Consider the following 23,310-nt stretch of genomic DNA (forward strand, 5'->3'; position numbering starts at 1 on the left):
AAAAAGTTAAATGAACGTGTATGCGAGGTATTCAGTCTATTCTAGGAAAATGAGAGATGACCTTCACTCTAGTAGCAACTGGTTTATACTGTCCAGCTATGCATACAAAGGCATTCTGTGTTTGCTTTGATGGCTTGCACATGCCAGGGGTTGATGTCATTGATAGATGATGGCTATTGACATTACTATCATTCTCACAAAAACTTCATTAGCATAACAGAAGATCTGAAAGTGTGCTATCCCACTTTCTAAAAATTTTCCCCATCTGCTGCTGGGTGACATACGTAGATCACCTTCCCTTGCCTATTTGCTAGAACACAGTGGGCACTTGAGCTCTGCGGGAAGGGTCTGGCCGCATCTGTCTTGCAAGCAAGGCTATTGTTTATGAGATAATTACTCTGGCCTTGTTAACTTGCAGCAATAATCGAGAATGAAATCACCTAATAAGCCAAGTTACCTAGTAATATAGCACATTGTAACAGCAATGATTGCATATAAACTTTGAACCCCCTTTAGTGCCAATTAATTTCAAGAGCATTAGCACCAACAGTAAACGAATACGAAGCAGTTTAACTAATTAAAGCTTACTACGTAATAGGCTTGTAGCTTCAATTACCATTTTTCATGTTAGTCATTTGAAACAGTAATGACACGTACCAGCTGGAGAAGATTTAGAACAGGGCCTGCCTCATCCCACAGCAACAGGTAAATGGAACAGTTTTTGAAACCATGTCATGCACTCTCCTAGGAAAAGTGCTAACTAAGCCTAATCAACAGAGACAAACAGCAGATGGCAACAAATGTGCCAAGAGACATTTCATCCTCCAGGAAGAGTTCAACACAAAGCATCAGCAAAAAAAGGAGCAGAGTTGGAAGCATGACTTCCACAGATCTTGCCCAGCTGCCCTCTTCTGTAGGGAAAAAAAAAATGAATTAAAAAACCCCCACAACAAAACCAAACCCTGAACCTAGTCAAGCAATGATGATCACTCTAATGTACAGACTTCACATGTAGCTCATCTACATTTCTTTCACAGGAAGTACAGTACCAGGTGCAGCAGAGCAAGGCAGCTGAAGCCCTTTCTCCCAAGAGAAGCTTCCTTCCCAGCCCCCAGTAAAAAGGGATTTGTTTAAATCCAGACATTGACACTCAATGACTTACAGAGAGCTCTATTTTTTTGCTATTTCAATTGTACGTACAGATTAGAACTAATCATCCAAGTTTTTTTGGCTTCTTGTGCACTTTCGGATTCAAGGGACTCTTAGACAAAGTTGCCTGCCTTCAGTGTGACACAGTATTTCTCTTTACCAGTTCTTAGCATTTGGTGTTTTCAAGTTGGTTTTGTGACTTGAAGACCCATAGGTATCTTCTCCGGGTAATTTTGTTTTATTCCTGACATTCAACTTCTTAAACACATTGACTGAACTAAACACTGAGGCAAAAGTAATTTTTGTATGTCTCCTCCAGCTTTTAAACTTCAAGGCTCTGCAGTTATTAGAGAAGACACTGGTATTTTTGGACAACTAATCTCCTCTTGAACTACCTATCAACAATTTCACTCCTCCCTTCATCCTAGCCCCTAGCCCCATACCCAAGCAAGCACACACCAAAAAGGATGATTCAAGTACTTGTTTTCCACGTTTCTTCCCAAACAGGAAAGAGGAAATTGGAAATAAAATAAAAAGGAAATCAATTACTTGCTGTCTACGAATATCTATGTGTAGCTCATGCTACTCTTCTCCAAACACTTTAAGTACAAGTGATGTAACATTTAAGCACCTGTGCCCACTGCATTTAAAAAGCAGTTAAAAGGCCAAACACGTAAAGGAGTTCTTTCATTATGGGTATGCATATTGGCTTAGGCTTTCCCAAACTCCAACTCCGCCAGCATTCACTGCAACGGCTCAGAACCTCAGAGAGCACCCAGTCTTCCTTCCGTGGAACAAGCACGAGTCACGTGTCTCTTTATGGTGCATAACTGTAGTTCTAAAACAACTACTGCACTATTGGCCGTGACACAAATATTGAAAACTAAAGACAAACCCCAACACCTCCACGTTACACAAAGCATGCACAAAGTTTGTTTTTAAATTTAAGAAAATATTACTAGACCATAAAAATCCAAACGCCATTACCAAGGTCAGCTTTCAACACTGTCTGCGTGAAGGGCTTAAATGGTGAAAGCAGCACCCTGTTACATAAAATTGCAAAAACCCCATTATGCTCAAGAGTATATAGCAAGTCTGTGATGTTCTATGTACCACACAAACTATTAATAAACTATTAACCCCGGTTCCTCCCAGAGAGAAGGGCAGACAGAGTCCCAAAACAGGCTTTCCTTAAGTTAAGATGGAAAAGGCCAGGGACAAATACTAAGTCAGTACTGATACTTGATAATTGTGATAATCTACTACCAAGCATGCCTTACATGCCCCTCGAAGCAAAAAGGAGTTGCTTGGCTTAGCAGGGAGGCTCTCCCCTATTATGCAGACCAACTGAGCCAAAAGCTATGCAGTACTGTATGGAATAACAGAAGGATCATTTCTGGAATAGTCAAATAAATGCCACTTCATACTGCTTTACCAGCCAGATCTCCTCTTGCAGATCTATTCCTTTTTCCATTTTAAGGGGAAAAAAAAAAGAAAAAAAACAAACCCAAAACATGATCTATGTGGGGAAGGAAATAACTGCCTTTAAATAAGCTAATATAATAAACATCAGACAACAAACATTTATTCCTACAGTGAAAATTAATGAAAAGGAAACTGGGACAGCTGCACAGTCCAAAATTGGCACTGATTTTCAGAGAAGGAATAGGATCCCTTAAACTATTACTAGATGGCTCAGGAATCCCTGGCAAAAAATCAAACAGTTTCTTAAAAAAAAATTGCTGTAATTTAACACAGTATTTATGACAGAGCAAAGTGACACAAGCTTACACTCCAGGCTGAAATCTGAGACACACAAACAAAAGCCACAATTTATTAATCTTCCCTTGGTCAGCATGTCAGAAACCCATTTTTCTGGGGAAAAAAAACCCTAAACTAGACGACTTGCTCATGTATGAAAGATGAGAGACCGTCGTAAGTATTTTCTTTAAATATTTGAATAATCAAATCAAATTCCAAGATCCACCAAAGTATCAGATGGCAAAAGGTCTGTACACTAAAGCAGGGGGAGGGGGTTGTTTGTATAAACATTCATATTTGTTATGTGGTTATAAAATAAGCCAAGATTAGCACAGAATCTTCCACAGAAGTCTAAGAGCAATCAAAATCCTTAAGAACGCCATTAGATCCCTATAAAGTGAAAATATCTCCTACCATAGAAGGAACCACTTTCATTAAGAAATTACTTGGAAGGAAGTAAAAAGAAAGCATCTGCCCCCCTCCCCATCAGGCATTGATTCTAAACATTCTAAGACCAGCTGAAGAACTGGTCTTAAAGAAACACAGAAATTGTAGCCTACTGCAAAAAGATATGAAGGAACGTTGGTCAAACTTACCAAAGGGCATGCAAATTTCACGTGTGCCAGCTTTTTCCTAACTTTTTAGAATAGTGGGAAGTTTCCCACTGTAGGAGTATCACAGCTAATTCAATTTATACATATATATATATGCCAGCACAATACACTTTTTAAAAGTGGCAGCTTTTATAATCTTCAAGCCTTGATTCAGCAAGACATTTTTATTCCAGGATGAAGTGTTTCAGTTCCCTAAATTCAGCCCAATCTTATTACAAGTCAGAAGTATTGTTCTGTGATTTACATAAAAGCATTTCCAGTGAACTAAGCAGCAATTGACAGATAGGGTAAATGGGTTCCAGATAACATTTAAATAGCTGTACTAATTACACCACACAGAGATGGGAACATGATCCCTTACTCAAATCCTCAGAGTAACCATCCAGAACATTAAAAAGAGGAGGAAAAAAAAATAAATTGGTGTGAGCCATAAGACAGCATGTAAAAAAATTTAAAAAAAAACCCTAAACATTCTGCATAAAGGAAGTAATTTCAACTAATTAGACACCATAATGATGTTCTCACAATCTGTTAAAAGTGAGTAGTAGTGAATATCTTCACAGATTTTTTCCAATCCTTTTACCAGGAAGGAACAGCAGTTTCAAAACCATCACTGCTCTGTCATCCTGGACCACTGCCAAGAACGTGGAACTTCAGGACACCTGTCAATTAACACATTCCTACTGAAGGCAGGCTCATCTTCCATCTTTAATTCTATTAAAAATTAGTGATCATAAAGGCAATCAGATCAAAAACCACAGCAAAATTAAAATTAGAAGTGGCTTCTTGAAGGACAACAGCCTTCAACAACAAAACAAACAACAACATGAAGGGTTGTGTCTCAGCTGAAGTAACTATATACATATTTTGGAAGATTAACTACATGATGTAATAGACCTTTTTCCATCTCTAGCATCTGTGGTATACAGTAGTACATGCCAAAATGAATGGCCACCTGATGGACAATTGCATATAAGAGTCAGATCTAAAGCTTTTCTCTAATCAAAGCTTTCTGCAGGGGTTCTCAGTCTAAGTACAGGCTTCTCATTGATTTTTCTTTAGCTCCAGGATGACTACTTTTAACTCTAAGTTGAAAAATACAAAGTTATGCATTGGACCAAAAAACACAGATATGGTACATATTAAAATATCAAGGCAAAGGAGCTATTATAATTTAAAGAAACCAACAGATTTCTGAGCAAATACAAAAATGTATTTGCCCAAGTTCAGAGGCACTGGTGATGTTGAGCTCTGAGGGAGACAGGGACAAGAGAAAGGGGAGACATTAAGGAAGTCACACAGAAACCAAAACATCAGCTGTCATTGAGTTAACATCTAGGTTGTTCAAAAATCAAAGGGTACAGCCAAGGAAGTTCTAAATTCAACAAGTTCCAAACAGAGCAAAACCAACAGGAAGGTTGCACTACACTTGAGCACAGGGCTGAGATGTCCCTGTGGTTTTGTGGTAGTCTTCCACATGCTAATTTCAAATTACAGTACAACAAAGCCTATGACAGTTTGATATCCCAGTAAAATTAAAAGCATCAAGGAAGAAGAATGAAGTTAACACTGAAAACATTCTTTGCATCGAAGTCAGTCAGAAAAAAAATAGTAAATGGTCAGTATGCCAACTGTAGTACTGCCTAATAGAACGAAGCTGCACACTGAACAATTCAGAGTACCAAACTAAAAGGCCAAACAGCCCATGTATAAAGCAGTTACTTTACCATGGTTATCCTTCCCCCTGGCAACTGTTCTGCAGATTCACTCACTTTCCTTGGATAACAACAATAAAAAGAAAACAACAAAACCCCCAACCAACCAAAGTATTTGTACTTCTGGGCTTCTATACCTCTATCACAGAAAGCCTTCTTACCCAGGCATTTCAGGAAACATGACCCTGAACTTCATCAAAGCAGATTATTACACAGTCCTGCTTTTCTGACAACTTTCAATAGTTTAAACTTGCCAACTGGTCTGTTTCATGAATAAAGAAAGTAATTAGAAAGAAAGCATTAGTTTAACAAGGCATGATCAATCTTGAGATGAATCAGCCATGCAACTGCTTGGCTATGGCCTTCTGCTCCTATCTCAGCAGGAACCAGGCATCATCATTCATAAAGGCTACATGTCAAAAGAACACCTTTTCTTTCTTTTTTTTCCCCTTTTTTTTTGTGTCTTTGTTTTTAAATCATGGCTTACACATCATTATCCAAATTTTAAAAGTTTCTCCCGTCTCATGTAATCACCAAGACAAGCATAAGCTCACATAGAAATGACTGCCAGGGACTAATCCTCACAGTAAGGTTCAAATGACGTTCCGACATTCCCCATTTTTGATGAGCACTGCTTGATGAGCACTGCATTTCAGTGACACAAATGGGAACCTCTTCCCATCCCCAATAACCTAAAAATCTACTTCTTGCTATTTTTAAAGTCTATCAGTTAGAACATATGAAAACAAAAGACTAAACATGAAAGGTAAAGGGAAATGGATTTATTTTTTTATTGATTTTCTTTACTAAACCAGGTGTTGAAATAGCGTTTTATGGAGCAACTGTTTCTAGTGGCTCAAATCAGCCAACACAGAGTATCAAATTGTAGAGCAGGTATCAACATATATAATTTAATCCTACTCCCTGAAACCTTACCCAGCATGTCTGATAAAGGGCATAGCCTGAGGCTACAGACAACGCTACCACCAGCAACATCTCCTGCATTACATTATGTATAACCACTGGAAGAAAAGCAAACAGAGAGAGCAATCATAAGTTAAGCTTTCACGTGCCTTTCAATCACGTATCACGCTCTAAAATTTTGGAGGATTTATTTCATCCAGCTTTGACACTGCCCTCTTTCCACTACGAAAAAAGTCTAAACAAATTAGCTTAGGCTATATGCCTGACTTACAGGTTTCCTTGCTTCTAACATTGCTTGTTTATGTTACAAGATCTGTATCAGGTATGCCCCAGCTTGTCAAACTAGATCTACTTCTCAAGAATCCTTTGTCCCAAGCAGAATTCTTGATGTTGTGCACCACGATCTCCTATATCCTTACAAGGTATTGTACCTGCAGCAGTAGAGCCAGTCCACCTTCCACAAATAAAGGTCTTGAACAAACTGTTTCATCTGTCTCACAAGTATATTTCGATGCTGAAAATAGCATAAGCCGTTCATGCACATCTTCTAAATTAAGCCAATGAATCTTGGCACAAGCCCAGTGGAAGGACATACATGCAAGAGATCACACGACCTGATCTATACAGCAAAACCTGCATTCGAAGTACTCAAAGCAAAGATTTTTTTCTTAGCTTTGAAACCAACACAGCCTGGTAAGACAAGCATCACTGACGAAATGTCTTCATCCTTCTAGCTTTGTTTACTCCAAATGACAAGTTGCTACTCTTGCATATGTTGGATCTAGCTGACCTTGGTGATAAATCTGAGTGTGAATTAACGGAACTTCTAAACTGACAGTCATAAAAAAATGTTGGTTCGAAGGAATCTCTGGACATCATCTAACCCAACCTCCTACCCAAGACAGGGCTAGACCTGCCTGGTGCAAGGCTGTGCATCTCTGGGAAGAGTCTGGCTGCTTCTTGTTAGCCCCCATTAGGTTGCTGAAGACCATCCTTAAACTTTTTCTCCAGAACGAAGAAACCCAGCTCTTAGCCTCTCCCTGTATGTTGCAGGAGGATCATCACCACCCTTAAATCATTACCTAAAAACACCACATCTAGTAGGCTCAAATGAGTATTCATCCAAGAGGATAAAGAATAGATCATGTAATTGCAGATGGAGCAAAAAGCTTCTAATACAGTCTGCTGTGCAACAGTAAGCTTTTGCACAGTCGGCAACATTCCCAGGAAATACATGAAATTTTTTGATTATGAGAACAAGGTGTCATATCTTTGAAGGACAGTATGAATATTTATTTAAGTCTCATGGGAGACAGACACTTCAGATCATTTTTCTATACTCTTAGGAATAGTACTTGAAAAGGAAAATTATTTTTAACCCCTGATTTGCAAGTCTTTCATTTTGTAAACTTTATTACTATCTAGGTATGCAAACCCATGGTTTCCATGGTTTCATGGTTGGCCAACATCCAATTTAAGATAAACGCATGACGCAAATAAGTGAAGCAAGAACACCCTGAAGAACAACTTCTGTTAAAGTCTCAAAAAGTGAAATATTTTATGGCAAGCTACTAACAAACTAAGAAAACGTGCACTGCAAAGACTTGTAGTGCTAACAAATACACAAGCTGGAGAAAAACATTAAGGCAGCAGTCAGCATTTGTATTCTTTCAACCTTAACAGTGGGTATTGAAAAATGAACTTGTTTGAAAACAGAACCTAAGTAGTTTACAAATGGTGGTGTGACGTTATAAAAGCTCTCACCTTCACGGTGAAGCTCCCATGCTCATATACATCCCTTTTATGAGGCATCTCTGTGCCACTATCTGAAGACAACCATGAAAGGATCTCAGTCTTTTGAATCCCGTAATCCCTACAGTATTCTAGACAGGATTAAAATATTTCTTCAGTTACTCTAAAGCTGAAGCATGGCAAACTTTGGGGGTTGCAGGATTCAAGTGCATTCCCCAGCATTTTACTGTGCACCTGAGAGCCCTTCGCATTACCACTGGATGTGGAGAGACATTTCTGCCTCTCCTGATCCTGAGGTATCACCCCTCTGCCCAACATGTGGCTTCTGCAAGGGGCCATACTGTTACATTTCAGATATAGAAAATGTGCTAGAGACCTTGCTCTTTAAGGTCTCCCAGTACCCTGGTTTTCAGTTTTACCACAATTTTGTGTGAGGAACTAGGCTGTGACCTAGTCAGCCAGGTTAAGATAAGACTCAAGTAAAATCTATGTCTTTTGGCAAGATAGGAAGCCATAAAAAAACCAAGAAAGTAGAGGAGGAGGAAAACAACAACCAAACAACCCCCCCGTGTGTTTGTCCTATTAACACTAACCCTACCAGTTTCCCAGTTGGGGGTGAGCTGAAAAATCCTGGTCATGCCTGACCCCTTATACCTCATATTGGGTCTGCCCCCACTTCCCAGCCTTCTCCTCTACCAGCTCTAAGAGCATGCAGTGAGTCACTGAGTCATTGATCCAACAGAAATCAATTTGGTTTTCCTTCAGAGTTAGTTTTCAGCTCAGATCACCAGGCTGATCCAACTCACCATGGGGCCATACAATTGCTATAACCCATTCACAGAAATCAGTAGTCAGGAAGTGAGAGGCACCACACCTCTTGTAATAGCACAATCTTAAAATAAGCAGTCACAAAAAAGAAAGTCTCTCTATTCATCTGACTTGCTGTAAAATCAATCTGAATCTGATCAATCTTCGTAAACATTTCCCAGTGAATACCCATGAAATAAAACCTTTCTGTCCAGTGAAAAAAAAAACAACCCACACCACCCAAAATAAAATAATGTTTTTTTCTTCAGACTAATTTCCTCCTCACCCAAAATATTCTGGCCATTCTTCTTAATTTAAATGTTTCATTTCCTCTCCTTGGAGATGCAAAAGTCTTTATCAGACCAGATGTCATCTCATGCACTTGACTAACAATAATAATATTTCATTTCAACAAATGTTAAGATGTTCCATAATTTTTCTACTACTTGGTACTCAGTTCGCATTTTCAGATTGTAAGCAGCCTCTGCCTTGAAATGTCTATTCTAACTCATTTTGGATATTGGCATGCAGAATAACATACATAGCTTTTTCACTGGCTCACAATTGCATACATAATGATAAATTTAACAACAGTGACAACTGGTTTGACCTCAACAGTTTCCATTTAGGGACACTGCAACGATTCAGCACTATTTCCCCTAAGATTTCAGTTTGCCATTTTTATACTTAAAAACAATTAAGAAACTCTTTGCCTAGCCTTTTGTCATCAAGTTCCACATCTTCCAGAAATGTTATATTGATGTTGTATTCCCTGTTTAAATATAGACAGTATGCTTATATGAGACTTACAGGAGGCTCCTTTCCTCTCTTTCTCATTTCTCCCACTACAACAACTGGAAGAAACCAGGAATCTGACAGCTCCCCCATTCACATGACAACTCTTGTAGACTGTATAACTAATGCTTTAGGTGCAATTAAGAGAAAGTAGCTGATGACGAATCTCCCTGGACAAACGACTTAAAAAAATTGCAAAAAAAAGAGATGGATTTCTTTACGCAAGACAATTACAATAGACAGCCATTAACCTGCTTACCTACCCTTGCTTAATTTTTTTTAAAATGAGCTCATCTTCCTCCACCCTCATCCATTCTTTTCCCAGACTGCTACAATAACACGCTTTTATTCTTTCCTTTTGACTGCCAGGGCCTTAAACTAATTATTAATTGAGAATTTATCTAAAGGATCTGAACAAGAAAGTTGGAATTAACCCAATTGCCTCTTCCCCCTTTTATTTTGCATACTGTAACACTAGATCAACCTGTTAGTACTGCTGAATACAGCAAATGTGTTATTTTCCTTTCAAAGGCAAGTTTTCTAGCTGCTTGGGCAAAAACGTGCAACAATGAAAAACAACGTGGAAAAAAGCAAGTACCTGGAAAAGGCCTCAGCTTTGAGTGACAGCCATTAGCAACCAAGCTGCCTACAAATAAAATGCTCTCAACAACTTTGCTGTCCTGTAGGAAAATCCTGCAGCAGAGGGCATCCTGCGTTTGGGAAATAAGACAACTGACACTTCATCAAAAGACTTGTCCTTTAAAGAGGCTAGAAAGGCATGACCTTACGCTGCCTGCTAGTGCAAAGCTGGCTGGTTGTACAACCCCGACTCATCTTGTTTCCAGTTGTTAAATTACATTAAAGGACAGCTAAAAATACATTAAATATTTTCCTATTACTTTTCCATGCAAGCAACTGCTGTAGTTACAACAAGAGCAATGTCCAGGCAAACGCTTAGTAACACCAGGGGTGGGGGGGGTGGGGGGGGGCAGGGGGAAGAGAAGGTCCAGGAATCTTTCTAACACATTCCAGATCAATAATGTAACACTTGGATTGCAAAAGCAGAAAGAACTATTTTGTTGTTATAAGAACAAGAACCAATGTGTTTCTAATGATCAAAACAGGAAAACATTTACATTTTTCAAAAAGACCAAACAGATATGAGCTATAGTTTTAAATCCCTCCCACCCTAAATTTTTGCCCTTGTTTTTTCTTCCAAAATACATCGAAACTTAACCAGCTTGTGATATACAATAACTAAATTCTGGAAAATTCCCACTGATATGCCCTACCTTCCCTACTAGCGATTACAACAACTGAAAAAAAAAAAAAACCCAAACAAGGAAGACCCGCTTGAAAAACCTGACAGCCAAGGTTTAAAACACTTTGTGACAAAAATGAGTCTTAATTGATTAATGATCTCAAGGTCTCTATCGCCATCTAGCGAACACTCACCACCATTACTACACTACCCACATAAATTACACCTCACGGGACGACACACGGTAGCCCCGCCGCTGGATCCAGCCTACACACAGCCCGAGTTGCAAGGCTTTGCTACAATTCCGCCGCATGACTTAAGAAAAATAAAGGTCAGGCACTCGCTCACATCTCATTAAGGCTGACTGAAGAGAACTGAGCTCTTACAGATGATGCTCTGTCCTAGCGCTATGATCTGGCTAGCATAAACAAGTTTTTTAAATGGCAATATGTAATTACAAGAATTTTTAGCCACTTTATAGAAAGCCATGGCAGTTCCACTACTTCTAGTGCATTGGCGTTGCCAGACCACAAAGAAGTTGCAATCCGCAAGAGGTAGTACATAGCACTCAGCATTAGACGCTTGAAATACTCAGTCTTCTATAGCTTCAGTGAAAGAGTCTTCACTCATAGAATCAGAAAGAAGAAATTTACCAAAGTCATCAAAACTCATTCTCTCTCAGCTACATGAAAAGTTAACGCTACGATGAACTTCAAGAACTTCTTCAACTTGAAATATGTAATTTCCACTTTCAATTATTCTGCTAAGAATTACAACTGAACTGTAATTGTGTTAGTGCAAATATTAAGTTCAGTTTTCATCCCACACAGTATTTTTCCTGCTTAGACATCTACAAGCCTACCTGCATTTACTCAGATCCCTCCACAGCAGTTAAAAAAAAATAATAATCAATTACTTATTATCATAAAAGGCCATTTAAATTTAGATCAATGACATTTTTCCACAGTACTTATTTTTTAATTATAGAGAACCCAAATCTCCTTATACTTAATGTTCACCTCTTACATTTTTATACTTAAGTTTTAGTGGTAAAAGGAAACATATGAATAGAAAGACTAATACAAAATTTTAAAGCAGTATTTTTCCACATTTAATATTTCACCTTAAAAAAAACCCAGAAAACAAAAGGTGTCCTCTTGTGTCTTTTATGGCAAATACTACTGAAAAACCAAGGAACTAATAAAGCTGTATCTGTTTATTGACTACTTACTTCAAAATACAAGTTTTCAGAACAGAGCATATACAGTGTATTTCATCAGAATCTATCACACTTACACAGAAGCATAAAATTACAGATCACGCTGAAAAATTCTCAAATTTTGTTCAAAAGTTTGTTGTCTCCACAGTATCCAGAGTAATGAATACTAATCCACCTCAAAGAATGGGAAAAAAAGCAATAGTTTTAGCTCTATGGGAGGTGCTGTACTGCATGGAGGAGACCTACTGAGACAGTAATGTCTTACTGAGCTCAGCACTAGTGCTGCCAGATGCAGACCGACTCCCACAGACTCCCATTGGCATCTCTCTGCTGTGCTCCAAGCAGCCCCATGTCATAAAGGAACTTTTAGACCTGCACTGGGTACAACATACTTCCAGGTAACACTGTGCCATAGTAATGAGTTTTTCCCCAAATTCAGAGCAACTAAAAACTGGAGATTCAAATGTGTGCAAAGGCTTGGCAGAAGCAAGCCCATGCCTACCACCACCAGAATTTAAGAGGTAAGACATCCTTTCCAAAAAAAATAATAATCAAGTATATAAGAAAAAGTGTCTCAAAGTGCTCCCTAGTGCATCCTGCACTACCTGTTTAGGATTTTCCCATTCCACCATCACTTTGGAACATAATGCAGGAACACCAGAGTTTTCTGCAACATTATCTATAACTGTTAAGTCACAGACAATTAGAATAAACTGTACGCGCAAACAAAAGTATTTCTCCCCCTTAACAGAGTTCAAAAGCTCGTTTCCATACAATACCCAGTTTGTGACAGGTGTTTCATATGACTAATGGAGATCATTAAAAAAAACAAACCCAAAAAGTCAAATTCATGACTTGTAAACCATTGCTAGAAAATATAAAACCATTACACAGCTGCTTTTCATGCCAACCCCATAGATAAAGAGCACCACCAAAAAAAAAAGACACTACTTCCTTAAAGGAAACATTTAACTTTTGAATTCACATGGTTGGAGAGCATATTTGCTCTTACCAAACCTAGAAACTACTTCCTCATTAAACATGTGTAAGGTTAAACATACTGGTTACATAAAGCGGGAGGACAACAAATGTGGTGCTGTCTCTAGAGAACTGTTTAGGTGGGAAGACCTAAAAACAAAGATGTGTTATCAGAAACAAAATGCCCCTATGCAACCAGTTGGGCATTGTAAATGGACCTTCAGTGCATTGGGTAGTCCACAAGAAGGACAGCTGTGCCCTCAGGTCGCAGGGATTATGTGCCTCTGAACACAGATGTGAACTCATCCATCCTCCTGCTCAACACAAAGGCTGACCAGCCATCCTGCCACATCTGCAGAATCATGCTTGGTACTCTCCTCCCATAAAGAACCAATATGAAGCATCACTAAAAAATATGTTTTCAGACACTGTATATCAGTAGTAGTTTTGGATTTTTAATGATTAATATTCCCACTGGGACCAAACTGATGTGGTCTGCATTCAGCTGCCACCCTAATCAATAGCAAGAGTAGTTTTGCCTATAAAGATAAAGGCAACTCTCAAGATTGAAGATTTAAGGCCTCTTGAAGCTAATGTAAAGCTTCATTTTAAGGAACAAAGAGTTTCTGAAAATAAGGCCCTGAGACACACTGTCACCATGTGATTCATCAGCCCTGTCACAAACCTGAGGATTTTGTGAGCTCAACATACCAGGCCACAGGACAGTCCTGCCAAAGGCAAGCTCATCCAAAGCTGAAGCATACCACCAAATCAAAGACTAATCCATCAAGCAGAACTGGAAGTTCATGGAAAACGTGAAAGCAGCCTTGATTTTTCTGTCACCATTATCTGGCCCATTGAAACTAAGCAGTTTAATTCAAAACAAGGCTCTAGCTAGAGCCTCAACTTGTCTTTACAGACATTTATCTGATTCTTTTCTAGACACCAGTTTCTTTTTTGTTCCCCAACTTCTGCAGTACAAGTAAGATAAAAACCACAATTCTGGAAAAGGTTCAAAACCAAGATCATTCTCCTATTAAATGAAAAAGTACATGGCTTAAATTCACCCTTTTTACATGTGTGTACAACCTGTTGAATGACTTACCTCTCTCCCTTTATGCGTCACCAAAGCAGCCAAAGGCTTGGCATAGAATCTGCTGAAGGAAAATCCCAGGCAGCCATACATACTGTTAGCAGTGAGTTTCAAAGCTTTCTGTCTGATATCATACTGAAAAGAAACATAACCAGCAAAAATGATACAACCATAGCCAGAGAACAGAACTTAACATTCACAATTACATTCACAGCTTTTTATATCGTCTGCAGCAATAGTGGGCTACAAGTAAAGGACATGACAATCGCTCCCACTACTAATCATCCCTATTCTGCAAGGCTGATCAGGACACTTAAGGGGACTGGAAGGAAAATCAAAGGAGTTCCATAAAACACACCTGTAAATAAAGGTCAGGATTCAAATCTGGTTGTTTCATTAACTGCTTAACTTGGCGCCTTCTCTCCACCAGTTTTCTGATTTCTTTAGGCAAAACTCCCATTTCCAGAGATGGGTCCGGAAGCTCTGGAATTACCTCCTCTTCTTCAACCTGTCAAATGATCACCACTGATTATCATTCTTTTGCCTGAAATTAGATTTTGATGTGTTAAATGAAAAGCTTGGGGGGAAAAAAAAGCGCAAACCACACAGCTGGTATCACACAGTTTAGAACAAGCTTGAGAAATTTTTTGTAGTACTTAACTATATTACTTATTCACTTCTGGGGGACAGGCATTAATCCTGATTCTGGGAGAAATCCAAGAGAGACACAGACCAGTAGCAGGAATTTATTTTTTTTTTTTAAATGTGTTTTTTTTTAAAGATATATATATGTATGTATGTATGTATGTACATTTGTGCATATATATATATATAAATCCAGACACCACACACACACCCCCTCACTTTTAGGGGTGCGTATATATATATATATATATATATATAAAATACAGAAAAGCACATACAGAAGCAATTCTTTTCATGCTAAAAAAATCCATCCTATTTCTTAATATTGCATTAAGTATTTTTGGTGTTCAGAACTGTAAAATGGAGCACCTATGGAACTGATACTTTGAATAAGATAACTGACCAAAAAGAGGAATCAATAGTAGCAGCAGAATGAGAACTTCACCCCAAGCAACTCTTGATTATAGCAAAATAACCAAACAAAGCAGACATTCATGTTAGCATAACCAGTGAAATGGCTGCTCTGCAAAAATGGAAAGAAGTTTGAAGCTCAATGAAACAGACAGAAATATACAAAGAAAGGACAACAGAGATTCTATGAGGTTAGCAAGTTCAGTAAAGCACTTTGGGAAGAACCATAACGAGAATGACACCAAAATCTGATTAAATATCATACCTTGACAGAAGACAAAATTATATGCTTCAGTTCGAAGCACACTTAAATAAGTGAGGTAAATCCACAGAGATTTTGGAGGAACTTACTGAAAGTCCCACATACTTTCTTCCTCATTTCTGCTATGGTGCTGATATTTCACTTATGGAACTAACTACGTCCCATAAGTACTTTTGCACAACACACTAATTCTGACCTGTGAGCTGATACCAGTTAAAAATAAAAACCTCAAGTTTAACCTTTAGACCTAACCAGCTCACTGCTTCAGTTTACAGCACAGCTTCACCAAAAGCTGTGCCAGCACAGCTGAGGAAATAAGAATAAGCAACCACAAATAAGTCATGGCCAATAGAGCTGCTGAGAAAACAGTATGTGGAACTATACCTTCAGGAAGTTTTTCAGTTGTGTTTAATACAGTTTAATGCTCTATTAAACACCAAGAATTTCCATGAAGCTGATCCTGCAGCTGACATAGTCACAGTATCACACCCCCAAGACACACACATAGTTTTCCTGATGTCTAATAAGGGTTGAGCTCGTATTGCATCCTTTTCACAAGCAGAAGCACAAGGCTTTTGTCTCCCTCATTCAGGTATGTTTGCATGAATTCTGTGTCAACTTCACTTTAGGAAGCTTCTACCAAGTTAGGAAGAAATTGGTCAAAAGGCTCAGAAATTGCTAGGAGGACCTGGGACTGAAAAGAGACAACAGAGCCTCACTGAAACTCTTGTTTCACGAAGAAACCAATTTTATTTAGATGGGAGAGAACTTACCAAGATTCTGTAAGAGTATTACTGAAAGGAAAATGACAAGACATATAATATTCAAAAAGTCTCAACTCAAAACTTACTATGATGCATCTTTAAACAAGAATCAATTTTTTTACATGTGAGAGGGGGGAAAAACCCCAAAACAATAAATAGTGGAAAAGAACAGATTTTTATAAAGCCTATTCACAGAAAACACACTGAAGTTAAGACAGTGAAACCTAAGTCACAAGTTAAAGCACACAAACCTCTGCCTTTTTCTGTGCTTCTGATGACAGCCGCTGCACTGTGGTAAAGCAGATGTTGAACTCCTGGATAATTGAAGGGTACAAGCTGTTGAAGTCGAGAAGCAAAATAAACTTGTCATAAAAACCTAAAACAGAGTTTAAAACAAAAGTCATAATTACTCGGTCTCCCTAAGGACTTCATCCAACTCCACAATTAACATTTAAGTTAACAGTAAGAAATTGTACCACATTTCCAGCATCTAAATCCCTTTAAAGTAGTTATTGAGATGCACCACTGCCTATCATAGAAAGCTGTCAGAAGTGGAACGATCCAACCCCATTAACTCACCAGAGTTGAACAGATAGCTTCTGTGTTACTATAGGACACTTGTACAGTTTTCCCCACATAGAGGAGAAACTGAAAGAAAACGTACGTGTCCATTAGAAAATTATACACAGATAAACAGTCCTAATTCTTTGCAAGACCATAATCTTCTCACAAAAAAGCTAAGAGAAAAATGTTCCAAGAATGAATAGTTCACAACAAATGTTGGGAATTTTCTTGTACACAACAATCCCCTTCCCCCTCCAAACTACCACACCAAACTCCCCCAAAATACAGATTACCATTTCTCTGTATTAATATAACCTACCTGTCTCCAACTTCACAGAAGGAAGGAAATTGCCACATCTTACCGACTTTGGGATCCAAGACTAAGCCTCCAGCATATGCTGCTTTCTTTTTCCCTATCTTTGATTTATTCTGATCTTCAAAATCTTCATCTTCATCCACCTACATTTGGCATTTAAAAAAGTCATTATATAGTCTCCAAGATTTCTGTACTGTTGGAGGAGTTATTTTTGGCAAATTAAATGTGAAATTAGGAGCCAGTGCAGAGTTCCTTTTAAAATACATGCAAAACATGGTGTTTTCATCATGATACTTATTAAAGCTCTCTACGTGTCAAAACAGCATTCAAGTCAAATCCTATAGGAACAAACTTCTAACAAGAGATTGCAAAGACCTTAAAGAATTGTCATCATTCAACATAGCACAAGTATGCATGTTCTGGCTGGCTGTAAATGTCAACACTAGGGGAAAAAAAAATCAACTCATGACCCAGAAGTAGTATTATTGCCCAAATAAAATGCAGGTTTTGGAAATACAATAGCTGGGCTTTAATAAAACAAATAAAAACATTATTACTGATCTAAAGAGTATTCTGCTATTTGTTTTGTTGTTATAAGAATTTTTCTTCTAGTTGTTCAATGCTATTCTGAATTCTTTAAAATTCCAACACTGCTTTGATGCAACAATAAAATCAACAGAATTTATTGCTTTGGAATTTGCTGTGGAACTTCTTTGAAAGAAAAACTAAAAAGTAAAATAGAGCAAAATACAAATACATTCTTGAATTTTAATTTGTATACTAACATACATATAGATGTTTCTAGAAATATTATTTACACAGATACTATCCAAAGGCTTTTTTTTTTTTAAATACCCCTAGATATTTTATCCACATTCCCATATCACCCATCTTACAAATTATACTTGAAAAACTGTTCATCAGCAAAATAACTGTAGGGCAGACATGCATCTATTGTGCAACACTATCTCCTTCTTTAATGTTCCCCTACACAGACAAGTACTTTGCTTATTTCAGTTTTCAACTAAAAGAGCAACTGAGTTTCTGTACATCTGTGATATAATGGAAAAGGTGTTACACTGTCCCTTTAAACCATACCTATCTCCGTTATCAACTCAACAAAAAAAAACATTAATTAAGTGTAAGCTGTAACATTAAGTTTATGTTACATCTAACATATTTTTGGGTTTTCCATGCTCTCACAGAAACATAGTATGCAAAAAATGGAAATATTTTTTTTCCTTTTTGATAAAAACTTTTGGAAAGAGAAAAACTGGACCCACCAGCTTCTGCAGAGGCTTTTTAAAAACTTGTTTGTCTGGCACTATGTAGTCTTTTTCATGAAAAGCATGAAGCAGCAAGAACTCATTACGTTCAGATCGTCCACCCATCATTGTCCTTGACTATAGAAAGGAGTGGAAAAAAAAGCATTAAAAGCAAAGCATAGAAAACACTGACACGCAGAAATAGACTACGCAACATCCTTCAACTAATTATAAGTTCACCTAACATAACTATTATTCTGTATCATCACCATGCACAAAACTCAAATGTGGTATTTTTAAGGAAGTTTTACATTACCTGACTAGATCATTGAACTCCCACACTCATTACAGCAAAAAGATTTATACATCATACATTCTCAATTACTGTTTACAAATTAGAACTAGCAAATCAAACACAGACCTGTTTTTGTGGGACAAGGAGGGTGGGGAAGCAAAAAGTAATAAAAACATACCATGACATTCCCAGAGATGTTTGTTATTTGAAGAGCCAGTGGCAGAACGTTCAGCTCACACATGATCTGGAGAATGAACCTGGCATCTGTCCAGGTGTTTTCCAGCATGAACATTAAGTGAGAAGAATCACTGGGAAAAGAAGAGGGATGGCCCAGTAAAGTACAATCAGCCTCCTTTGCACTCTAGTAGTTTAGACCTATATGCTGTATAGAAAACATGGTATCTGTAGCACACCAGTGTCAAATTATATAGCAAACCCTTTTAACTGACCCCTCCCCAAAACTCAAGCTTGCATATCCTATTAGTGTATTTAAACCAATGCTCTCAAAAATCAATTTGCTTCACACATAATAAGCTACCACCCATGAGTAACCTGAAACATTATAAAATGCTATTAAAATAATACTTCATTTTCCAAATACCAGTATGGAAAGTCACCATCTCCATGAGAAATCAAATAAGCAAGCATGAGATTGTATAGTGGGAAACGAACCCCTCTACTTTCCAGTGAAAGATTAAAAACATGATTCAGGAACATACCTGTACATATTTCTAATTTCCTCTGGTAGAATTGTTATCCTCTCAGTTTTCAGTATCTGATGGACCAGTTCAGACAAATGGTAACTTTTGCAACGAATTAATTCTTTAGCAGAAAGTTCTACATCACAGATCATTCGACCGCAGGCAGCATTCCTCTCAGCAAACCCTCCTCGACCCTTAACGATATCACACAAGGAGAGAAAAACCCAAACAAAATGAAACATACAAACATGAGAACAAATTACTTGAGTCCTACAAGCATGTATTTTGTTAAGTCAGTTGGTCACTAAATACTCTAATACTCTAAATACTCAATACCATTAATACTTTTTTTTTGCTTTAATAATTAGAATAGTCCCAACAAGAACATGGGTGTGGATTTTGGTTTTCCTCCAAAGACATTTTTTGGAGGACAGAAAGGTCACAGAACAAACAACACACAAACACTCATCTTGGCCTCTACGAAGGACAGGAACAGGCAAGAATATGACCACATTCAGCACTTCAGTACTCCAAGTCTCACACTTTGTCCTCTGAACAAATATGTACTAAGAAATATGTACTAAGAACTACAGAATTATTAACTCAGCAGCTCTCTATGAGATGATTCACCAATCAATCCAAAGTACATCTTCTCATTTTACAGTTACAGCAGACAAAGACTGTTACAGTAAAGACTATTGCAATTAATCTGTCATTACCATCATCTAGTTGAGATATGTAAACTAAATTAGCCTAACTTGAAAATTAGTTTAGCTTATTACTGTAATAAAAGTCATATAAACACCCATCATTTCTGATCTGGGACACATGAAATTCCACATGACCAACAGTCAAAATACATCAGTGTCACATTTACGAATTCTCAGCAAAATTAATTCATTTTTAATCACATGCAACATAAAGGGGCTTAAAAGACTTGAGCAATTTTATTACCCCAAGCTTTGGCATATTGGACCTCCTCAGTCGACCTATCTTGGACCAGTGAGGGACTTTGCTCACATTAATTCTTTGAAGCAGCACTTCCAGATCAAATCCATAAATATTATGACCCTTGCAGCAGAAAAAATAAAAAAAAAGGTTACACCAAATGCAAATTGAAAGACTTACTTTCACACACTCTGTATTCCTTTGCCCTTTGTGTTCTTTTCCAACTAATTGAGGCATTATCTCTCTTACAGAAAGCACTTTCTAAGAGAACATTCATCAACAGTACTGTCTTAACACTAACAATGCTGTTCAGCAGAATACCAAAATCAGCTCTATAACTGTCTCATAGCACACACAATTCAGCTCTATGCTTTGATACCAGAGATTAGGATTTAAAGCTTTCCAGAAAAAAACCCCACCAACATTCTTTATACAGCATATAAACTTAGCTACGAATATTTCCTTTTCTCACCATCCATGAAAGCCTCAATACTGACAAAACAATGTTATGGTTTTTTTTTTTTTCCTTTGATACTACAACAGGCATAGCTGTTAAATCTGGACAGGCACACCTTGCAACCAGTATTTACAAATCAAAAGTACTTCAGTAATATTTGCAAATAATGCTAAGGACATTGATGACATTGGTCTGTAACCTCAGCTGAAAGCAAAATGCTACCCTGAACATGAGCCTGTGTGGACCAGTCAGCCACCAGGATCTGCAGGATCACCATTTCAGATACATCTGTGTAGTGCAATACTGTGATATAGAAGCTCCTTAAAATCAGCAGCAGCATTACAGCCATAGTCCTACCTATATTGATACAGCTTGGTTTTCAACAGCACTTAATTAAACCAGGTGCAAATTAACTCCACTAACACAGCTCTGTTCTTTTTAGGATCAGAGCTCTCACACCCCTACTACTGGCATCTTCAATTCAAAACCACCGGCTGCTGTGTTTCCTGTGATTCCTCCCCGTAACAACCAGGAAGGCTCAGCTGGTAGGGCAAACACCAGCCACAGTGAGCTGAAAACATCAGGAATCTGACAGCTCACTATTTGTATTTACATACCGAAAAATAACAAGTTGTATGTGACCAACCTCAAATCTATAACCAACTTCAAATTGTCTTCACAATTTCATTAAATGAAAATCAGGACTCTACATTAATTAAACATAACAAAAAAGGAGTAATTATACTAAATCCTCAGCTGCCAATATAGTACAAAACATATGAAAGCTTATTAAAGAACTTTGCTAAGATCCCACTGATTTGTATAGTTTGTCATTTTGATTTACAGTGTAAGCACAATCTAAATGGTGACATAAATATACGAGCACCTGAACTAAAAGAGACTCCTAAGTATACCAAGAACTCCCGTTCTTCCAGAAAATCACAAGGGGTTTTTTGTTGTTGTGTTTTGTCTTTGCAAGTAAGGATTTAAAAAAAAATAAAAATACTTGTTTCAGGTACTATGGAAATACTGCCTATTTCAGGTTTTATGGGAAATTATAGGATGTATAAAATGTTGTCAGGGAAAATTCTGTATCATTGTTGTATCAAAGTACACCTGCTGTCTTATAAGCAAATTCAATTCACATGGCAGCCTAAGATAAACATTAATAAACCTATAAGGGGACAAAAGTAGAAGAACAAAGCTGAAGAACTGACAATATGCTTTAATTTAACTCTAAAGTCTCAGACCTACTCACCACAACAACATCTGGGTCAATTTTGTGAATCTTTGCAAGGAAAAATCCCAGCAGTGTTCTCTCTGTTGCAGCAATTTCTATTTTAGCATTCTAAAAGGAGGAAGAGAGCACTGATTTCAATGACCCAATAAGTTTAAAATGATAACATCTCCTCTCCCCTCCTAGTTACAAGACAATAATAAAGCACCGCAGAGTTCTCCCTTTCCTTCTATAATTCAAAGCTTTTTGTTCTCACTCCCATAGACATAGAAAGCTTTTCTCAGAGGCCTTTTTCCATTTTGCTTTTGTATGCAGGTGTCTGGAGATATTTTAAGAGCCTCCTAAGAATCAAGCACACCAGGAAAATGCTCCATGTGCATTCTTCACTCACAGGCTTAAGATCACACAGAAACAGAGGAAAAACAAAAACAGGTTTAAATACTTTATTATTCTGTCAGCTCTCCCACTGCCCTTTAGAAAAGGTGTCTTCTAAATTCTGACAGACTTTACTCTCCAATAAAAGAAACAAATTCTCCCTGTTTAGTACGAGTACATGGTCAAGTACAATGAAAACAAATCACAATTTTAGCCTCTTTGCAAAACCTTTCTAACTCTCTTGTCCAACACTCCATCTATTTTATGAGCACAACTAGCAGCAGTACTGAACCACACAGAGCACACACCTCTCTTTTTACAAGCAAGAGAGAAAAATACCTGGATTTAGGTTTGCAGAGTGGAAAACTAATGAAATAATAATGCCATTCGTTGAATATTTCTCTTGCATAACTTACCCACAGAAACATGAAGTTCCTATGTTAAAGGATACTGCAATCAGAAGGCTAACAAAATGAAATTACCTTCTTTTTAGTAGCTTCTTTGAAATCATAAGGAAAAATGCAATCACTCGGTTTGGAAACAACTGCAAAAGAAGTTATATTTGTTCTTACAGTCAAGTTTTTAATTGTACTCTCCCCATAAGCATCCATCCACAACAAAGGGAACTAAGCAAAACTAACTTTTAATTCTAAAAAGCTAGCCTTGTGTGAATACTTGTCTTTAATACTTTGCTCATTACCCAGTTATCTTAAGCAATTTTAATCAGCCATATCTGAGGTTATTGTTGGAGATTACAACTATGGTCTGAGCTTCCAAAAAACTTCCTCTAACAAGCATTCAGTAGTCTTCCTCATTTCTGATTAGGGTCTGAATCAGAAGGTTTAGCTGATCTTACTATAATGACACTGCTGCAAGAGACCTTCCTTTCCTAAGAAAAGGTGTTTATAAATAAATGAAACGTTTATTTTTTATTTCCATTCAGAAGAACTGAAAAGTAATTAAGTGACAATAAATAAATGGTCTAAAATAATGGGTGAAGTA

General features: G+C 37.6%; 1 protein-coding gene across 2 annotated transcripts in view; it reads right to left on the minus strand.

Moving 5' to 3' along the window:
• Positions 1–23,310, minus strand: part of POLA1 (DNA polymerase alpha 1, catalytic subunit) — a 215,053-nt gene that overhangs the window by 153,263 nt on the left and 38,480 nt on the right. For both annotated transcript variants that reach the window (XM_080377635.1, XM_080377634.1), the window contains exons 17-26: positions 22,791–22,852; positions 21,955–22,044; positions 20,246–20,362; positions 19,310–19,485; positions 18,769–18,898; positions 18,314–18,433; positions 17,077–17,173; positions 16,402–16,526; positions 14,427–14,576; positions 14,081–14,203 (exon numbers count right to left, since the gene is read on the minus strand). In XM_080377635.1, coding sequence (XP_080233761.1) covers positions 14,081–14,203; positions 14,427–14,576; positions 16,402–16,526; positions 17,077–17,173; positions 18,314–18,433; positions 18,769–18,898; positions 19,310–19,485; positions 20,246–20,362; positions 21,955–22,044; positions 22,791–22,852 — 1,190 coding nt within the window. The remainder of the gene's footprint in view (positions 1–14,080; positions 14,204–14,426; positions 14,577–16,401; positions 16,527–17,076; positions 17,174–18,313; positions 18,434–18,768; positions 18,899–19,309; positions 19,486–20,245; positions 20,363–21,954; positions 22,045–22,790; positions 22,853–23,310) is intronic.

Source organism: Falco punctatus (genome assembly GCF_963210335.1).
Source record: "Falco punctatus genome assembly, chromosome: 2".
In the NCBI taxonomy this organism is placed as follows: Eukaryota; Metazoa; Chordata; class Aves; order Falconiformes; family Falconidae; genus Falco; species Falco punctatus.